The sequence below is a fragment of the Phyllobates terribilis genome, unplaced genomic scaffold (assembly GCF_046119375.1).
Source record: "Phyllobates terribilis strain yellow unplaced genomic scaffold, ASM4611937v1 Scaffold_7__3_contigs__length_470593459, whole genome shotgun sequence".
Taxonomy (NCBI): Eukaryota; Metazoa; Chordata; class Amphibia; order Anura; family Dendrobatidae; genus Phyllobates; species Phyllobates terribilis.
This window is the reverse complement of record NW_027362767.1, coordinates 203,050,171-203,071,351: the sequence shown is the minus strand read 5'-3', so window position 1 is coordinate 203,071,351 and position 21,181 is coordinate 203,050,171. Positions and strand designations below refer to the sequence as shown.

The 21,181-nt window shown below is 42.4% G+C and overlaps 1 protein-coding gene across 3 annotated transcripts in view; it reads left to right on the top strand.

The window, feature by feature from the left end:
• Nucleotides 1-20,497, top strand: part of ARL13A (ARF like GTPase 13A) — an 86,301-nt gene extending 65,804 nt beyond the window's left edge. For 2 of the 3 annotated variants that reach the window (XM_073639670.1, XM_073639671.1), the window contains 2 exons: nucleotides 4,003-4,219; nucleotides 4,399-4,529. In XM_073639670.1, coding sequence (XP_073495771.1) covers nucleotides 4,003-4,219; nucleotides 4,399-4,514 — 333 coding nt within the window. In that variant the 3' untranslated portion in view covers nucleotides 4,515-4,529. Of the gene's footprint in view, nucleotides 1-4,002; nucleotides 4,220-4,398; nucleotides 4,530-15,721; nucleotides 15,730-16,401 lie in introns of those variants that run through there. The other variant, XM_073639672.1, reaches the window with a different exon arrangement.
• Nucleotides 20,498-21,181: the final 684 nt, after the last annotated feature.

Genomic DNA, 21,181 nt, shown 5'->3' with positions numbered 1-21,181 from the left:
GCTGATGGAAAAATTTAACATTGAGTACAATGTGAGCTAGTGGAAATGCCTTATTGACTCATCCAAAACAAGTCTGAAAGCTGTGCTACTGCACAATGGCAGCAAGTATGCTTCAGTGCCTGTAGGGCATTCTGTGGACTTGAGGGAAATTTATGAGAATTTATACTTTATTCTCAAGAAACCTAACTACAAGAATCAAGGATGGTGAATATCTGGAGATCTGAACATTCTCGCTTTACTCCTTGGGCAGCAAGGAGAATATACAATGTACCCATTCTTTTTGTGTGAATGGGACAGCCGGAATAGGACTCATCAGTGGAGCCAACGAGAACATCTTTGCAACCTGAACTCAGTAATATATGGAAAGTTTAGTTGATGCCTCTAAAGTTCTCCTGCCACTACTCCACATTAAGCTTGGACTGATGAAGCAGTTTGTGAAAGCTCTACCGAAGGAAAGAGAGACTTAAGTACCTGTGTACCAAGTTTCATGAATTGTCTGAAGCAAAACTGAAGGAAGGCATTTTTGTGGGTCTAGATATTCAGAAACTCATGAAGGACGACGTGTTCGAAACAAAAATGAAAGCTGTTGAGGAAAGGGCTTGGGATTCATTTAAAGAAGTCATGAAGAAATTTCTAGGTAACAACAAAGATCAAGAATTCAAGTCCATTGTGGAGAACATGCTGAAAGTTTCAAAGCCTTGGTTGTCTGATGAATTTGGACGTCCATTTTTTACATTCCCATATGGACTACTTTCCTGAAAACCTTGGTGCTGTTAGCGAAGAGCTAGGAGAAAGATTTCATCAGGCTATGAAGAAGATGGAACGACAATACCAAGGTAGACAGAACGTGAACATGAGGGGAGACTACTGCTGGATGCATCATAGAGAAGATCCGCAGGCCTTCTAAAAGAGAAAAGGGATCAAGAGAAGATCTGCAGGCCTTCTAAAAGAGAAAAGGGATCAAGAGAAGATCTTCAGGCCTTCTAAAAGTGAAAAGGGATCAAGAGAAGATCTGCAGGCATTCTAAAAGAGAAAAGGGATCAAGAGAAGATCTGCAGGCCTTCTAAAAGAGAAAAGGGATCAAGAGAAGATCTGCAGGCCTTCTATAAGGGAAAAGGGATCAAGAGAAGATCCGTAGGCCTTCTATAAGAGAAAAGGGATCAAGAGAAGATCCGTAGGCCTTCTATAAGGGAAAAGGGATCAAGAGAAGATCCGTAGGCCTTCTATAAGGGAAAAGGGATCAAGAGAAGATCCATAGGCCTTCTATAAGGGAAAAGGGATCAAGAGAAGCTTTGAAGCTAAAAGGAAGAGGGGCAAGAATTCAATTCCAATAAAGTTGCAGACTGAATGTTCAATACATTTTTATATATAAAATGATGTACCTTTTTGGCTACAAAAAAAAGATTTTTCTTGTTCATCTCACTTGTACATAATTTCACTCACGTGTTGTGCAAAATCCATACGTGATCGTTGAAAATAGAAGTGTTTTTTTGCGATCAGGGCATAAGAAAACATAAGAAGTAATCATTGGATTTGAAACAATATTCATAAACCCAAATTTTGCAAAGCTGTGATCTTTCAAGCGGCTATATCCACTAAAGAATCTTCCTTCACTAGCATCTTTGACTGACAGGTTTCTCCCTGTGTTCACACAGTCCAACTGGAGACCTGCTTTGGACTAGTCAGCGAAGACATAGTCCCCAGCCGGCTTTTAAATGTATATTTTCTTTGCAACCTCACAGCATTTCAGTGTATAACATACCTGGCTACAATCGCGCAGCCTGTGTCTGATTCATGCTGCAGGTAGTATGAGTCTGCTGGCAGCTTCCCTTTAAATCCTGCTTCTAATGAGGTACCTATCTAGAAACTGCACCATCTTTGCTTCCTGTTTTGAGGTCTCCACTTTTTTTTCAGCACCATCTACTCCGTTTTTTATTTTCTACCCCTCTGCACTGATGTGCAGATATCACCCCCATTGATGACCCCCATGGCTCTTTTAACATGCTGTTGCTAGTAGATCCGTCCTCTAGTAGTTCTAGTGCTCAGATGCACCTAATGACCCTGCCTAATAAAACATCAGACAGATGGGTCACAGCACTGATCAGCTACGCCATGCTGAAGATAACACTAATACCAGCTACATTTACACCTCATGCCCCTTTCTAATTCTTGATTCTATCCTCCATTGCGACTGGATCTTTCCTCCAGTAGTTCTAACGCTGTTAGTTGAGCATTCTCAGATGCACCTAATGACCCTATTTAATAAAACATCTGACAGGCGGGTTGTTGCACAGTTCAACTATGCTATTCTAAGATACCATTGTTACCAGCTGCATTTGCGCCTAGTTACTCAGTATAATTCATGATAAACAGATGCACTTATGACATGTCTAATAAAACATCCTACAGACCTTGGCTGCTGAATGTTTGCATAAAAAATACATAAAAAAGAAGCTGAAAAATGCAGAAATGACCTGACTTTCCCCGGCGCCCCTGGAAATGTCTGCCTACCTTAACCCGATCTACTTGGAGCTGTCACCCTTAACCATAGGGAAGTATCTTTCCGGCTCCAGCAAATATTTGACCAAACTGCCCTATGCTAAAATTCTTTCTCATTGTGTAACCACATCGGACACCCATAAACCATACACGCTTCCCATATTACAACTTAGTAACAATGGCCGATCAATTTTCAGGTGACTTAACCCCAATAATGATAACTAATACTGAGATTGAATGCTACCAATTAGAGAAGGTATGGGAGGTCAAACAGTAGCACTTTTCTCCTTGTCCTCTTCTTTACTATTGTCTTATATCACCCTCTCCAGGTTAAATAGCTAAAGAGTGAAAATATCCACAGATTATACCTTCCATATATTTCCCTAACCTCCTTTTTCAGAAAGGGCCCCCTTTTTGTTGAACCATGTAACCTGGGGGTGTCATCTTCCTTATCCTTGCTCTTATCCAATGTGTCTCTCTGTATGGACACTCACCATTTCACTCACTACCCCTGCTACAATAAGACCTCCTAGCCCCTGGTTACTAAACCCGCTCCCCCTGGACACACTGCTGGTCATCCAGCTGAACTTATGCTGGCTGCTGGTCGCTACACCCATACTGTTACAGGTGACATCCCCCTGCTTTGGGGGGATGCCTGAGTAGGGGTATACCATGACCCTTACAGCAGCCCCAAACTCCGGACCTCTTGTCTTTACAGTACTCTTCTGTTAATACACCTTTCACTGCCTCCATTATCATGACAGCTCTTGGAAAGTGATAATTGGGCTTTATAAATTACTCCTCCAAAGCTACATCATATAATGGATACGGCCTTATAACGAGGACCCCACTCTTCATTTTACCCCCTCACTCCCCCACCCTCACATCGCTCAGTCCTCGTTCCTGCTTTCATTCTTCTTACATTCCCGCTCACACCTTGTCATGTTGACCTCCCTTGTTCGGCCTCTCTTCGTTCCTACAAGCTCCGTATGGGACTGTTCCTGTGAGCACTGTATGGCTTTATTCATTAGGACCACGTGCCACAATGTTTGAACGGGTTATAACTGTCTTTTACATTTCTGGCATATCCGCAGGATATTCCGGGGGAACAGGCAGGTGTTGTGGTTTCCATCTTCAGAATCACAGTAAATTTCAGATGTTTCTACCTATTCTTGATTTCAAAAGTTGGCTGTTATATTATAGTGATCCATATTATCAGTAAATCGGGCTGGTGGGATGTAATATTGTAAACTAATCTGGTTGATGTGTAGACTTTACATGTATTAAATAAGGATACTGTGCCAGCAAGTGGAAATTGCTTGCCAGATGAAAGATCTTTGAAGCTCCGGTAGACATTGTATCATTTCTGGAACGATATTTGAAGCATTTAGTAAACTGATTGCGCTACACTGTATCTTTCCTTTTTTCATTGCTCTGTCGGCTTTCCTTACTTTCTCACCAGGTTTTTTTTTTTCTTCTTCTTTTTTTGTTCTGTTTAAATAGACTGGTCACAGTCTGCGCGGCATGAATAAAAAAAGAAAGAGGAAGGTGAAAGTTACAGAAACGTCACCACCTCAAGTTCTGAAGGTAAATCGTAAGGGGGAAGGTGAACAAAGAGCTGAAGATAAAGCATCCAGCGGAGCTCAAGTCTGCCATACTCTGGGACACGGAGCTGTGATCATGCCAGATACACAGGATAATCCACAAGGAACGGCTGAAGGTACAATAATGCGCTGAATCATTAAAAAGTATACTTATTCCTCTTAACAGTTATTCTGCACATTTACAGCATGTTTACGGAGAAGTAAACGGGTGTACTGATTTCTCCAACCAATCAATCCCCATCACTATAATATTAACTGAACTACTATTGAAATAATATTATGCTTATTTACACAGGTCCCAAGAAAAGAAGAAAAAAGAAGAAACTTGTTCCAAAAAGACAAATAAAATGTCTGGAAGTTGGAGCCTATAGTGGAGATATGGAAAACACGTTTGGTGAGTTTAGTTCATAATAAATTATTGGACACATTATGGAAACATTACATTCAGGGTCCGCTCACACTGGCGTATGTTCTTTCACGCAAAAGTATCAAGCCGGTAATGCTAAGGACGCTCGGCCCAAACTCTGTCAGCATGTCATCTGAGAGTGATCCGATCCTCTCGCAGGTGAGAATCGCAGCAAGTGCGGAGAAGATGGAGAACTTAATACCTCCATCTTCTCCATTGTCTGTGTCCACGTAAATCGGACTGCACTCAGATGACATCCCAGTACAGTCTGATGTTTCACACACATCCATAGACTTGTATGGGTGCGTGTGAGTCAATTATCGGAGCCACATGCAGCATGTCGAATTGGCGTAAGAAAATAATCGCATTGCCCCATAGTGTAACACTGGGTTGAGTGCTATCCGATAAAACATCAGCGCACAGAGAGCCGTGTTCTACACCAGTGTGAGCGAGCCCTAAGGCAGAAGACTGCTCATACTGTTAAAGGGATGAGAAATAAATAGGAACTGAACAACTCTCTACATAATGCGGACACACACACAACACACAAACAAATACACACAACACACAAACAAATACACACAAAAACACATATAGACATAAACATAAAAATACACACAAACAGAAGTAAACATATATACACAACATACAAACACAAAAACAAATACAAACATACACAAGCAAACACACACACAAACATGTAAACATAGACATAAACAAGCACACACACACAAAGAAAAATATGCACAAACACACAGACATACACACACTCATCTGAGTGTAGTGCATCTTCTCTGACTGGCATTGCCCTAATACTTGCTGGCACTGCCGATGCCTCACATGAGACATTAATGGTAATTTACTGATCATGAATATTTGCCAACTCGTAGACGAAGGCCATATGGACAGGTGCAAGTTACACTAAGATTATATCTGAATGATGCTGCAGTCTGATGGCTGCAGTAGTCATGTTACCATGAAGGAGGTACAGACATAGGTAGTAATGCCAGGAGGCACAGAAGTCACACCAGCTCTTGTGACTTTGGAATTGGCAGATAGTGAGAGACATGATACTCAGAGTGTTTGAGGTAGTTGTCTTGGACCCAGGCCATTCAAAGTGAGTTCACACTTGAAATAGATTTCCCACATCGAAAAGACCGCAAGTTACAGTACAATATATGGAGATTGTGTTTTGTTAATGCCATTCACATGTCGCTGAAACATTTTATGCAGGAAAAATTAGTATGTTACAGATTTTCAAATCCATAGTATTCTCATTATGTTATGGGATATGGCAGATATTTTGGAAAAGTGCCAGGTTGTCAGTGAAATTCAAGTGATTTTGCATCAAGTTCCACATTAACATATTTGGAGATTATTTTAATTGTAATGGATTTGCTGGAAGACTGCAGAATTGTGCGTACAATCCGGACTGTCCAGCTAAATCCTAGGTACGACTATGCACCATGTGTCATCTGTGTCCACTAAACTGCCACTACTAAATTGTCTACTACAGTCCCATTCATTTCAATAAAAACATAAAAATACAGCAGCAATATGCTTAACCCCTTCACCCCTGAGCCTGGCTAATTTTTACAATTCTGACCACTGTCACTTTATGAGGTAATTACTCTGGAACGCTTCAACGGATCCCACTGATTCTGAGATTGTTTTTTCGTGACATATTGTCCTTCATGATTGTGGTAACATTTCTTCGATATAACTTGCATTTATTTGTGAAAAAAACAGAAATTTGGTGAAAATGTAGAAAATCTTGCAATTTTCAAACTTTTAATTTTTATGCCCCTAAACTAGAGATATATCACACAAAATAGTTAATAAATAACATTTTCCACATGTCTACTTTACATCAGCATGATTTTTGAAACTATTTTTCTTTGTTAGTAAGTTAGAAGGGTTAAAAATTGACCAGCGATTTCTAATTTTTCCAAAATTTTCTAAATTACAAAATTTACAAAACCATTTTTTTAAGGACCACATCATATTTGAAGTGACTTTCAGGGGCCAGTATTGAAGAAAATACCAAAATTGATACCATTCTAAAAACTGCACCCCTCAAGGTGCTCAAAACCACATTCAAGAAGTTTATTAACCCTTCAGGTGCTTCACAGGAACTGAAGCAATGTGTAAGGAAAAAAATAATAATAATTGTATCCAAAATTTTTTACTTTAGACCCAACATTTTTGTTATTTTCACAATGGAAACAGGAGAAAATGGATCCCAAAAATTTGTTGTGCAATTTCTCCTGAGTACGCCGATACCCCATATATGGGGGAAAACTACTGTTTGGTGCATGGCAGGGTTCGGAAGGGAAGGAGCACTGCTGGTTGACTTTTTGAACGCAAAATTGTCTGGAATCAAGAGCAGACACCATGTCGCGTTTGGAGAGCACCTGATGTGCCTAAACTCCCCACAAGTAACCTCAGTTTGGAAACTAGACCCCTCAAGGAACTTATCTACATGTGAAGTGAGCAAATTGAACCCCCAGGTGCCATACAATTTGTTGTGCAATTTCTCCTGAGTACGCCGATAACCAATTTGTAGAGGAAAACTCCTGTTTGTGTGCATGACAGGGCTCGGAAGGGAAGGAGCACCGTTTTACTTTTTGAACGCAAAAATGGTTGGAATCAAGACTGGACGCCATGTCGTGTTTGGAGAGCCCCTGGTGTGCCTAAACAGTGGAAACCCCCCACAAGTTACCCCATTTTGGAAACTAGACCCCTCAAGGAATGTATCTAGATGTGTGGTGAGCACCTTGAACCCCCAGGTGCTTCACAGATGTTTATAACGTTTAGCTGTGAAAATAAAAAGTCACATTTTCCCACAAAAATATTCTTTCAGCCCCAATTTTTTTATTTTCACGAGGGTAACAGGAGACATTGCACCATACAATTTGTTGTGCAATTCTATCTTGAGTACACCGATTCTCCATATGTGGTCGAAAAATAATTTTAAGGCACAGTGCAAACCTCAGAAGGGAAGAAGCGCTATATTGGAGTTCAGATTTTGCTGGAATGGTTTGAGGGTGCCATGTCACATTGGCAGAGCCCCCGAGGTACCGGAACAGCAGAAACTCTCCATAAGTTATGTCAGTTTACAAAGTACACCTCTCAGTGAATTAATCTAGTGCTGCAGTGAGCATATTGACACCACATGTGCCTCACAGAAATTTATACCATTCGGCAGTGAAGAAAGAAGAATAATTACATATTTACAGGTAAAATGTTGTTTTTAGCCCAAATTTTTTATTTTTCTAAGGGCTAGTAGGAAAAAAAATGGACCTTTCAGTTTGTTGTGCAATTTCTCCTGAGTACGCTAATACCCTACATGTAACTGGGAACTACTTTTGATGCACAGTGCAAAACTCAGAAGGGAAGGAGCACCATAATTTAGTGCAGATTTTAATGTTATGGTTTGCAGGTATCATGGCCCACTGGGAGAGCACCTGAGGTGTCAGAACAGCAGAACCCCCATAATTGACCCTATTTTACAAACTACACCTCTCAATGAATTCATCTAACGGTGCAATGATCATATTGACACTTCGGTGTGTCACAGAAATTACACCATTGGGCAGTAAAGAAAGAATAAATTACATTTTTACCACCAAAATTTTGTTTTAGCCCCAGATATTACATTTTCACAAGGGGAAATGGGTAAAAAATAGCACCAAAATTTGACACACAATTTCTGCTGAACGTGGAAATATCCCATATGTGGCTGTACAGTACTGCTTAGCCACATGGCGAGGGATGGAGCACTATTTGCCTCCTGGAGAGCAGATTTTCCTAGAATAGTTTGCAGACTCCATATACAGATTCCCTAAGCGCTTCAAGAGCAGAATTCCCCCCTCAAGTAACCCCATTTTGGAAATTATACCCCTTTGGGAATTTATCTACAAGTGTAGTGATGATTTTGACTGCATGGGTGTTTTCCAGAAACAAGCAGCAGTGGATGCTGCTGAGTGAAAATTGCAAATCTGCTATTGTAGTGCCAAGTACGTTGTAGTGACCATTACGTTGTAGTGACCAGTACATTATGCTCAGCTTGTGCTTCTGGAGACATGCACCCGTAAATTAGGCGAGCTCTCATTGCTGCAAAAATGCCAAACATGTGGACACTAAATGTGGTTTAGGCTCACTGGGGCTCAGATGGGAGGGGGACATTTGGATTTGGGAATGCAGAATTTGCTGGGTTTCTTTTTGGGGGCGAGGAGCCATAGCGCTTTTCCAGAGCCTTTGTGCTACCAATAACATGGAAGCCCCCTATATTTCCATTGACAGATGAAGGATCTGAGTGGGGACTTTTTTGTGGATTGAGTTGAAGCTTTTATCGGGAACATTTTACATAACGTTTGGGATCACATTTATACGGCATTCTATGCTGAGCACTTATATCTTGGTTTCCATCAAAATTACTCTGGACTCCGTCTGGCCTCTGTTCAGCTGTACTTCTTTTCTGAGGTGCACAAAACGGTAGCCGACGGCACTTTTATGTACACCTAACAAGATGGACACCGCCGCATCATAGGTCAGACAGCGTCCACAGTGCCTTCATAAAAGATTATTATAGGGAATCTTCTGCCGGGGGTTCCGTCTGAATTACGTATTTCAGAGATTTACACGGAAACCCTGATGTAAGCGCTCAGCGCAGAGCGCATGGTAAATGTGTGCCGAGCCATACTGCGATCTTTGGGAGGCAGAATGAACAAATCAGTAGCTGGTGAAGAATTGGTTTTATTTGTTTTTTACGCCGTTCCTCGTGCGGTATAAGTTATGAGATTACTTTATTCTTCGGGTCGGTGCAATTACAGAGATACCAGATTTATATCGGGTTTTTATGTTTGACAGCTGTCACACACTAAAAGACGCTTTTTTTGTTGCAAAAACTAGTTTTTGCATCGCTATATTTTGATAGCTATAATTTTTCCATATTTCTTCTGACAGAGTCATATAACGGCTTGTTTTTTTGTGGGACAAGTTGACGTTTTTATTGGTGCCATTTTTGGGCACGTGACGTGACATTTTTTGATCACTTTCTATTCTGATTTTTGGGAGGCAGAATAAACAAAAACCAACAATTCAGGGATTGTTTTGAGGTTTTTTTATGTCTTTCTGCATGTGATAAAATTGATTAGGCAGCTTTATTCTTCAGGTCAGTACATTTACAACAGTACCACATTTATATAGTTTTTTTATGTTTTGTCACTTTTACACAATTAAAACTATTTTATAGAAAAAATAATTATTTTTGCATCGCTTTATTCTGAAAGCTATAACTTTTTTTTATTTTTCGGCTGATGGAGTTGTATGGCAGCCTCTTTTTTTGTGGGACACACAAAATGACGTTCTCAGTGATATCATTTTTATTTACATTAGTCTTTTTGATCACGTTTTATTCCACTTTTTGTTCAGTGGTATGATGATAAAGCATTGTTTTTTGCATTGTTTTTCTTTTTTTTTTTTTTTTTTTTTTTTACGATGTTCACTGAATGGTTGGGACAGTTTTATTGGTCTGGTCATTCTGGACGCAGCAATACCAAATATGTGTCCTTTTTTGTTTATTTTTTTTTACATACAGATGAATGTATCTATTGGATTCATATTTTTCTTTTTTTTTTGTTCTTTATTTTGTGATTTTTTTTTTTTTAAATACTTTTTATAATTAACTTTTTTTGTTCACTGTTTCACTTTCCCTGCCCTGATCGCGTATCTAATACTCTGCAATGCTTCTGCACTGCAGAGCATCAGATCAGCGGAGGAGACGTCTTGGCTCCTGCTCTCACATAGAGATGACACCCGCACTCCAACGCAGCTCCTGCATGTCGGGAAGGGGTTAAAGAATAAAACATCAGTTCAGAAGGAGAAAGTAGATTCCTCTGATAAGATATATTACAAAGTTTCTTATTTTCACATTTATTATTGATTTATCAAATAAAAATGAAAACAATGGTTACTGTTTAAGAAAGATGCAGTGGCTATAAAAATACTAAATAAAATTGTATGAAACAAGCAACAAACCCTGTAAATGTCTCCACACATTCTGATGCTTTCTAATCGGTACAGATTGTACAGAGACAGGCAAACTGGAATAACCAGTTGTAAACTTATTTTGGAATGGCACAACACAAAGTGCAAACAAAAATGTTCCAGTATTGTCCTTGAATGAGCGGAAGTACTTACTAAAGCAAATATGTCAGGAGAGATGAGGTGGAAAAAAAAGAACGTGCCTGGTTTTCCATGAGATTTTTGGGTGCCTATGGTGGACTAAGGAAAAAGTCGGTCCATCAAAATTTGCATAGAATAAAAAAGCAGGGTCTCGGTGAGCGCTGCCAGTGAAGAGGAGGTCCGGGATGCCATAGATAAAACAGGTATTTATTGAAACAATGCGTTTCAGAGCAGATCTAACTCCTTCATCAGGTACCCTGGGCATCTTCCCGTTTTAATGTCCACCATCCTGGCCCCTTCCTGCTATAATGTCCAACGTACGTCATGAGCCCATCCTGGTGTAATGTTCCCCATCATGGGTCCTTTCCAGTAATAATATCGCCCATCCCTGCCCCTTGGAGTAATATATGTCCCCCATACTAAGTCCCTTCCAGTAATATATGTCCCCCATCCTGGGCCCCTTCCAGCAATAATGTGCCCATCTTGGTGTAATATTCCCATTCTGGCCCCTTCTAGTAATATGTCCGCCATCCTGGTTCCCTTACAGGTATTATGTCCCAGCTCCTGGACCTATCATGTTATTATGCTCCCCTTTCTGCCACACATGCAACATATCCCCCACAAAAACGATTCTTCTCACCTTCCCCCGATCCAACTACACATGATTTTCTCTTCTATGGCCAGCACTGAGGCCGGCAGCTGACTTTTGAGTGCCTGCTATGGGCGACGCATGATATCACGGCTATATGCCGCTGGTAAATGGCACGCCAATGTCAGCTGTCAGCCTCTGATTGGCCCACGGCATGTAGTTCGGTGCTGGGACCCAGTGGGTCTCTGCACTGCAATAGATTTCAGCTGACTGTGCGTCCACGGATGCACATTCAGCTGAAATAGGGGCTGATGTCGATGGGTCCCCCTCCCACACGGTTCTGCATGCTCGGACATACATCCAACTGAAATAGGAGCTGGCGTCAGCGGGCCCCCCCTCCTGCGTGGACCTGCTTGCAGTGGTAACCCCTGCGACCACGATTGTTACACCCCTGGTCGCAACATCACGATGTGCGCTGTGACCATGAGCGCATGCACGTAAACATCTTGGGCCTCATCAGAGCCAAAAGTCCTGGCATATGGTGAGAGGACCGGAGGTTTCATCGCTCATTTTGCTGAATTTATGCAGAAGCTAAAAAAATCTGCATTTTTGTGAATGCGGATTTTTGTAACATTCGAGTGGAATTAAATTCCACTGGTATCTATTTGCTCATCTCTAATCTGAATGCTATTTTACAATGGATATCTGCCCTGTACTTCAGGTTTGCATTAATATGAACGGGTAGGGTGCTTGAGATAAGCATAGGTACTCATCAGCATTGTCCTTAATCACCACAATTTTTTGTACTCACATTGGAACTATTCCTTAGGATCTTAGGCTTGAACCCTGACATTACCGACCCTTTATTCCATGGTGTCATATAGAAAGTCTCAACCTACAATGACTACCTTAAAGCTAAGTCAGAAGTCAATAATACTAATGTTCCTACTACCATTATACATCGGACACCTGCTTTCAGTTTTAAATGGGCTAGTACAGCACTAAAATACTTAGGAAAGTTAAGTGGTGTAGTGTGGCGGTGTTCACACTGTGCGGTAATGAGTCAGTGACCCAGGAAAAGTTCAAATCAAATGTCTTTATTCTCCAGAAAACTTACAAAGTAATTGGCGTCCTTCGAATCGCAGCCGGGCCGTCAAAGTATACTCCGTTTCCAGACCCTTTGCCGTGGGTGACTGCACCGCCGTATCACTCTGAGGTGCGTCAGAGTTTTGCCTTCTTGGGCTCTGTGTTCAGGTCACACAGGCCAGTATTGCAGAGCCTCCTGCTCTGCAGCTTGCAAACACAAAATTGACACACCTAAACCTTTTCTGCAGGTTTTTAAATGAAAACTGTGGACATGAGCGACATGCAAGACCCGGGCTGGAGGGAGTGGACCCGCCCCACTGCCATCCTGTAGTCCACTCCAAGAACAAAAACCCGTGCCGGGATTTACTAAATCTTCCTTGGTCAAATAGCTTGACCAAGTCCAAACTTACTTTTATTCTGCAACTCAACCACAGCTATGTCTGTGATTGCAATGCACTCCAGCAGGTTCAATATGCTTCTAGGCGCATCCTAGGGGATACATACCATCCCTTGCATATACTGTAATTCCCCTCATAGCATCACATATCCCCCCCCCCTCTGTTCAAACTTGTGGAGTTGAACACTTGTCACCATACAGGCTGCCTGTGACAGGGCATCTGCATTTCCCTGCGACTTCCCAGCCCGATATTCCACCGAAAAACTAAAGTTTTGTAGGGACAGGAACAATCTGTTGACCCGAGCATTCCTCTCTTTTGTATTTCTCATCCAGACGGGGGGCGAATGGTCCGTTACCAAACAAAACTGTCGCCTGAGCAAATAATAGCGTAGGGACTCCAAGGCCCACTTAATAATCAAGCACTCCTTCTCCACAAAGCTATAATTTTTTTCTGCCAGGGTAAGTTTCCTGCTCAAGTAGGTGACCGGATGTTCTTCTCCGTTCACCTCTTGCGACAGTACCGCTCCTAGGCCTACCTCAGAGGCATCTATTTGCACGATGAAGCCTTTCTTGAAGTTGGGGCTGATGAGGACCGGCTGTCCACACAACGCCGACTTCATGGACTGGAACGCTTATTCCGCTTGAGGGTTCCACCGAACCATAACTGACTTCTTACCCTCTACCAGATCGATCAGGGGTGCCGTTCTCCCAGCAAAGTTAGGTATAAATTGTCAATAGTACCCGAAGAGGCTGAGGAACGCTCTCACTAGTTTAGTAGTCACAGTCCTGGGCCAGTTTTGAATGGCCTCGATCTTGTTTATTTGGGGTTTGATAACCCCGCGGCCAATCACGTACCCCAAGTACTGGGCTTCCTTGAGACCTGTCGCACATTTTTTTGGGGTTCGCTGTCAGGCCCGCTACTCTGAGCGAATCCACTACTGCTTGTACCTGGGACAAGTGGGTCTACTAATCAGTACTAAAGATGATAACATCATCCAAATATGCGGACGCATACTTCTGATGGGGCTCCAAAACTATGTCCATCAGCCTCTGGAATGTAGCCAGGGCCCCATGTAACCCAAAAGGCAAGACGACATAGTGATAGAGGCCCTCCGGTGTTATAAAGGCGGTCTTCTCCTTCGCCGATTCTGTCAGAGGCACCTGCCAGTAACCCTTGGTGAGATCGAGTGTGGTGAAGTACTGGGCCTGCCTCAGTCTCTCAATCAGCTCGTCCACCCGGGGCATTGGATAAAGGTCAAATTTGACACCTCATTCAATTTTTGGAAGTCGTTACAGAATTGTAACGATCCTTCCGGCTTCGGAATCAGCACAATGGGGCTAGCCCACTCACTCCGGGATTCCTCAATTACTCCTAGTTTGAGCATTAGTTTTACTTCCGCTGCAATGGCTTGCCTACGGGCTTCTGGTACACGGTACGGTTTCACTCACACCCTCACCCGAGACTCGGTGACAATGTCATGTTGGATGACAGAGGTGCGGCCGGGCAGTTAGGAGAATACATCCGTATACTGCTGCACTAATCTCCGAGCCTCCCGCTGCTGCTGCTGCTGCTTAGTGAGGGCATCATTTATCTTTACCTCTCCTCTGGCCTCGTCCCTGGCCGGTGACAGAGGGTTCCCAGATGGTTACGACTGGAGTCGCATTCACAGTCAAACATTCCTGGTCTTTACAGGCTTTTAGCAGGTTGACATGATACAGTTGTTCTGGTTTTCTCTTTCCGGGTTGGTACACTCTGTAATTTACCTCCCCAGCCTTCTCCCAGACTTCATAGGGCCCTTGCTACTTGGCCAAGAGCGTACTCTCTGCAGTGAGCACGAATACCAACACCCGATCCCCTTCTTTAAAGGACCTGACTGTGGCCCTTTTATTATACGTGCGACTGCGCTGCCTGGGCATCCATTACATGCCTTTTACTATAGACATGACCGCTGTGATCTGATCCTGCATATTTGCCACGTGCTCAATTACACTTATGCAGAGTCGACTCTTGTTCCCACGTCTCTTTGGCTACATCCAGCAATCCCCTAGGTGCCTGCCGTACAATAGCTCAAAGGGTGAGAACCCCGTGGAAGTCTGTGGTACTGTACCTTGCGGACAGGGAACATCAAATAGGGCAGTAACATGTCCCAATCCCTCCCATCCTTGGAAACCACCTTTTTTTAACATGGACTTGAACCGTTCGACTAAACCGTCGGTCTGTGGATGGTACACCGATGCACGCAACTGTTTTATTTTCAGCAGCTTGCACAGTTCCTTCGTCACCTGGGACATAAAAGGAGTCCCCTGATCTGTAAGGATCTCCTTAGGCAGTCCAAGGCGACAGAACATGGCAAACAGCTCGCGGGCAATAAGTTTAGCCAAAGTGTGGCGTAGCGGAATGGCCTCTGGGTAACGGGTGGCAAAATCGACGACCACAAGTATGTGTTGGTGGCCACAAGCTGACTTTACAATGGACCCCACCAAATCCATCGCAATCCGTTCAAAAGGTACAGGGTCCCTACTACAATCTTTCCGAAAGTCAATCCCATGTTTTTGAGAAATGGAGAAGAGGAGAGTGACTTCCTTCATATGTTTTGGTCCTGTAGACTCCTCACCTCTTTTTGGGATGGGGTGCACCAAGTGATCCAAAAAGTCACTGACCTTATAATGGATTTGAGGCCTGCACTGTTCTTTCTCCATTCTTGCGTGATACCCACTATGATTTCCTTAGCCACCTAGTTTCATCGACAGGAGCTTGTATAGCCCTCTTTTGGATCTCAAAAATGAATGTAATGATGCTGATGGGGAAAAAACATCCTCAATTGACAACTATTCTGACTCCATAACTAGGCTGCAAATGTGGGACTCTTGAGACAGCATTTATATGGATGTCTTTATTGAACCAGTACTCACACCAAGAAACTTCATCAGATAGCTTGACTCGACTGCAGAGATATATGTGAAGATTCCAGAAGAAGTTTATTCTCAGGCGGAATTCTTGCATTATGCAAAATAGTAACAGCAGTAGCTGCAACAGCTGCAGTAGGAAAAAAAAAGACGTTTCTGAACCAAAGATATACAGAGATGAAGCTAGCAAGATGGCTGACAAACACTAACTGAGGAAGAAGGGAGAGGTTACTTACATCAGAGCTGGACTACAGGGAGAGAGACAGGACAAACTTCTAAAAGGCAAACCTAATTGCATTGATATATAGCAGCTACAATACAATGATAATATAATACTGTATGATTCCAAAGTCGTGGGACATGACAACAAATCATATGAAAGATTCTAGAAAACCTGCTATTACTGGATGGAATTCTAGTCCTCTTCTGATCAGACCTGCCTCAGTGACAATTAAGGGATGTCATCTGCCTAGGACTAATCTCTATACTCCTTTAGGTTCCTTCCAACCCATCTCGGCTATACTTGTTTTTAATAGGTTCCAAGTTATACCTTTGTGGATCCTGATGATTTGGGCTTTTGTTATATTTATGTTGGGATTCGGACCTTACTCTTATTTCTGTACTTTGATTTTCTCTTGGTTGTGTATGAATTAAGAATTTACTGTATTTAAAAAAGTATTCTTTTATTATCCCTGCAATATTGACACCTCTGTTTGTCTGACAGATCTTTGCTATGCATGCCCTTAAGCTGAAACAAGAACAACTAAGACAAAGACCATCTCGAAGCAACCAAGAAGTTAGCCCACTGGAATAAGGGAAACCATCATGGTGCAATCATGTCGCCTCATCAAGTCATTTTTGTATAATGGTACACTACAAAATATATTTTTAATTTTTTTTGAAAACCTTAATAAAAAGAATAAGAATCTGCATACATTTCGATTAGCTGATTAAAGTGGCAGTGTTTCCTCATTGTTTACCTGGCACAGTCCCCTTCAATCTGTAGTGGCAGTGCCTGGTACCACAGCTCACTGCTGTTCAGTCATATTCAAGTGAATGGGACTAAGCATCAATACCAGTCACAGCCATTACAAAGTGTACAGAGCTATACCTGGAAACAATCAGCTGATTGGCAGGGGTGTGGGGAGATAGACCCCAACAAAACAAATATTGATGGCCTATCCTGTGGATGGGTTTGCCCTGTCAGCCATTGACTGCGGCTTTTATGCAGGTAAACATTAGTGATCTGAGCTAGCTGCGATCACTGCATTTACAAGAAGGTGCCAACTGTTAATGTCCAAAATGGATAATCCCATATAATCATGATGTTAATATTAGCATTTTACAATTATTTTATAGCTAAATATGGAGAAGAAATGTATTAATCAAAGCGTATTCAGTCTCGGTCCATCAACCCTGATTGATAGTTGCAGCTTGCACTGAGCAGTGTGAGATTATAGCTAAGCAAGGAGGAGGGACACTGAGGCTAGGTAGTCATAGGTTGAATTTAAACTTGCAAAAAAGCATTATACAGCTATTCTGACGTTGATTTTCAATGAAAGTACATCAGCCTCATCAAGTCTAAGAGATCTATTTAATTATGTATGCAGCATGTATTGTGCAATCCAGTGATATCTGCAGGAAAGAGTCAAAATAAAATTAGATAAAACAAGCAAATTAGTTTACAAAATAAAAGGGAGAAACATCAGAAAATCTAATAAAATCCATAAAATCTCTTCTGGTCCTTGAGTTTTTTGGGAACCAAATTTTGAAGCCCACAACCTATTTTATATCCTTAGGCTAAATTCAGACATCCGTGTTTCACAGTCCGAGGCACATATGAGTTTGTAGAGTATTGTTCAAGAGACTCACGGCTGGTCTGTAAGTCTCAGTCTATGCTCGGATTGTGAAACATGGATTACTGAATTCAGCCTGAGCTATACAGGGCCGTTAAAGAGGAAAGTGAGGTGATAGAGACTGGACAGTGAGATAATAAAGGGGGGAGAACTGTGAATATTAAATAGTTAATTGCTCACATTAAGTTGCTCTACTATAGGGAATGGCGGATATTCAGTTGGCCATCTTATGAAGTTGCGGATACCAGCTTTAGTCGTAAAGGTGCATTTTTTCTTTTTTTAACTGATAAACCCTAAACTCCGGTCATCATGACCCAGTACCCCAAACATGTATTACAAGGAATCCCACCAGAATGCAAGTCCCGATTAATCTTTTCTCCTCACTCTGGTTTGGGATTCAATGGAGCAGCATGGTTGTGCTGGACCACTGCCACGCAAGTCCATCCTTTCAATTAAAGTTTATCTCTGTAATTCCTTTTCCTGGTTGTGGCTTATGACTACCAACGCAAATTACTAACCAGAAAATTGCCGCACGAGTAGGGTATAAAAAATAAATTACGGTACTTTTTGTTGTTAAAATATGACAAAAGTGTAAGAGTTTATCGTATGTATCTCTGTAGCAAAAAAGCAGGAGTGGATCCTAAACACAGGAAAAGTATATATTGAAAGAATTTTTAGGATCCAATCCCAATTTTTTATCTAAAAAAATATTAAAAACGACATATCAGCCCTTTGTGAGCAAAGCCTGAAAGTTACATTAACTTCACACTTGTCTGTACCCGTTCAAGTTCACAAGTTTATATTGTCATTTCTTATTGTGACCGCACATCCGCTGTCTTGGGGTTATATTGACTTAGATCTTTCCTTCACTCCTTATATTCGATCACTCGCTCGCTCTTGTCACCTGCATCTAAAAAACATCTCCAGAATCCGACCTTTTCTCACCTTTGAAACAGCAAAGACACTTACTGTTGCTCTTATTCATTGTCATCTGGACTACTGAAACTCTCTACCAATCAGTCTTTCTCACACTAAACTCTCCGCTCTCCAATCTAATTTGAACACGACAGCCAGGGTCTTTTTTCTGTTCAGCCGCTACACCGGTGCCTCCACCCTGTGCCAGTCATTACACTAGTTGCCCATCCACTTCAGAATAGAACTTAAAATAATCACTCTCACCCACAAAGCTCTCCACAGTTCTGCCCAACATTATATCTCCTCCCTCATCTCTGTCTACCACCCTACCCGTGCCCTCCATTCTGCTAATGATCTATGACAAACATCCTCAATAATCCGAACCGCCTGTCTCCAAGATTTTTCTCTGCTGCTCTAGTTCTCTGGAATGCACTACCCCAGATTATCCAGTTAATTCGCCAGTTTCTACAGTTTTAAGTGTGCCCTAAAAACACATTTCTTTAGAGTGGACTATCACCACTAACTGGTATCTGTTCTTGCATCCCAAACTTTTCTCAGAATCTGGTCGCACACCCTCCAAGAACTCAGTAGCACTTTGTATCTGTTCTTATACAGATACTGGCTGGTTACTGGATCATGCAGTCTTATTTGAATACTCCTATTATACTAATGGCTGGATCACACAATACAAGCACTTTACATTTTATGTGTTAACGGGTACACGGATGCAAGAGCACAGACAATGAGGAGACAGTGGCAGTTACACCAACAACTATTTATTCGATTAACACAATCAAAGGGAGGCTCTCGGCACAATATTAGGGGATAGCGCAGACATTGAAAATGAAACAAGTTATGTAACAAGAAGAATACAGTAATTCAGATGAACCGGTATTGATACAATGCTACTTACACTCTATTGCTCTACTATTAACTTTAAATAACAGTTATCAGTGATGTCTCAGTGCTAATATCCCACCCTAAAGGGTGTCGTTGTCACTACTGGGCCCATCACCATCGTCACTCTCTAGAGAACACAAAACATCACACAGGCCCTAACGGGGGTTGACGATACTACAAGCTAGACAGCAAGTCCCAGGTTGGTGAGTTACTCGGCCCACTCGTCACATTGGCCGCCTTCATTCTCTGAAGCACTGCCCCGGTCTCCACTCTCTACCATATGTCTACAATGGAAGTAATAGCTCACACAAACTTCCCTCTGTTGCAACCTAGTCGTCTCTCAGCTCTGACTCTCTCGGCTTAGCTCTCCCTGCTCTGGCCTTGTGTCTTCACTCAGGTCTGCTCTCTCTTTCGGGTCTTCACTCGGATCTGGTCTCTCGGGTCTTCACTTGGATCTGGTCGCTCTCGTGTCTTCACTCAGGTCTGGTCTCTGTCGGGTCCTTACTTTGATCTGGTCTTTCGTAATGGTGGCTATAAGCCAGCTCGTTGTATCATACATCTGTACTGCTACAAGTTCGGGCGCCAACTTCTCCCCTCCTTTGCCCTCCTGGGCCTTTTATAATTAATAACTGCGGCACAGCTATTACATGAATTGGTGTCTCCTCCAATCTCTTACCCGAGGGAACATGCACTTCACCCTTGAGTTCCTGGTAATGCAATTCTTTCTGGTTTCACTTTCTCTATCATCTTTGACCAGCAGATGGCGGTGGTCATTTGCAGACACTCCGTTAGGTATTAACTGTGTGCTTCTTCTTACATATGTCTCTCGTATTTCCTTAGATTGTAAGATTGTGAGCAGGGTCCTCACTCCTCTTGTTTATTTGTTGAATATTGTCTTACTCTGTAATGTCTGATACTGTTTGTACATGGACCTTCTGATTTGTAAAGCGCTGCAGAATATGATAGCACTATGTAAATAAAATTATTATTATTACTGTAAACAACTTTCCACACAGGAACCAGATATAAGTACTATATTTATGTAAGACAAATAATACTAATATAATGCTTTTAGAATATTCTGTATAAAAAATGATGAGTTGCACTATGTGTCCATTACTGTTTAATAAAGCGTTTTTGTTAGTGGTTGCTATTTTGTATAAATCTGTTTATTATGCTACTTTATTAATTTTTTATATACCGTATTTTTCGGACTATAAGACGCACTGGACCATAAGACGCACCCCATATTTTGGGGTGGAAAATAGAAACAAATATTTTTTATAAGATGGGGGTCCATCTTATAGTCTGAATAGGTACAGTATCTTACCTGGGGGGCAGTGGAGCGAGGGTCACAGGAGGCAGGGTCCCTCAGGAAGTCGGTGGCTGCAGCAGAAGAGGTCAGATGCTGTGGAGCCTTTGCCGGGCCGGTTCCTGTGCTGGGGCTGAGACCTTTGGCTGGGGCTGAGACCTTTGGCTGGGGCTGAGACCTTTGGCTGGGGCTGAGACCTTTGGCTGGGGCTGAGACCTTTGGCTGGGGCTGAGGCCTTTGGCTGGGGCTGAGGCCTTTGGCTGGGGCTGAGGCCTTTGGCTGGGGCTGGGGCCTGTACCGGACTGAGCCCGGGGCCTCGGGCTGGGGCTTGTACCGTGCTGAGGCCGGGATCTCGGGCTTGGGCCTGTACCGGGCTGCGGCAAGTGCCGGGCAGTGAGCAGCGTTGGGCGGCGAATCAGTGCGGCCTGCGCAGGTTTCTGGTGTGTGCAGCCATCTTCCTAGAGCTGTGATCTACAAAAAAAATGGCCTCCGGAGCTACCGGTCTGCGCATGCGCCGGCTC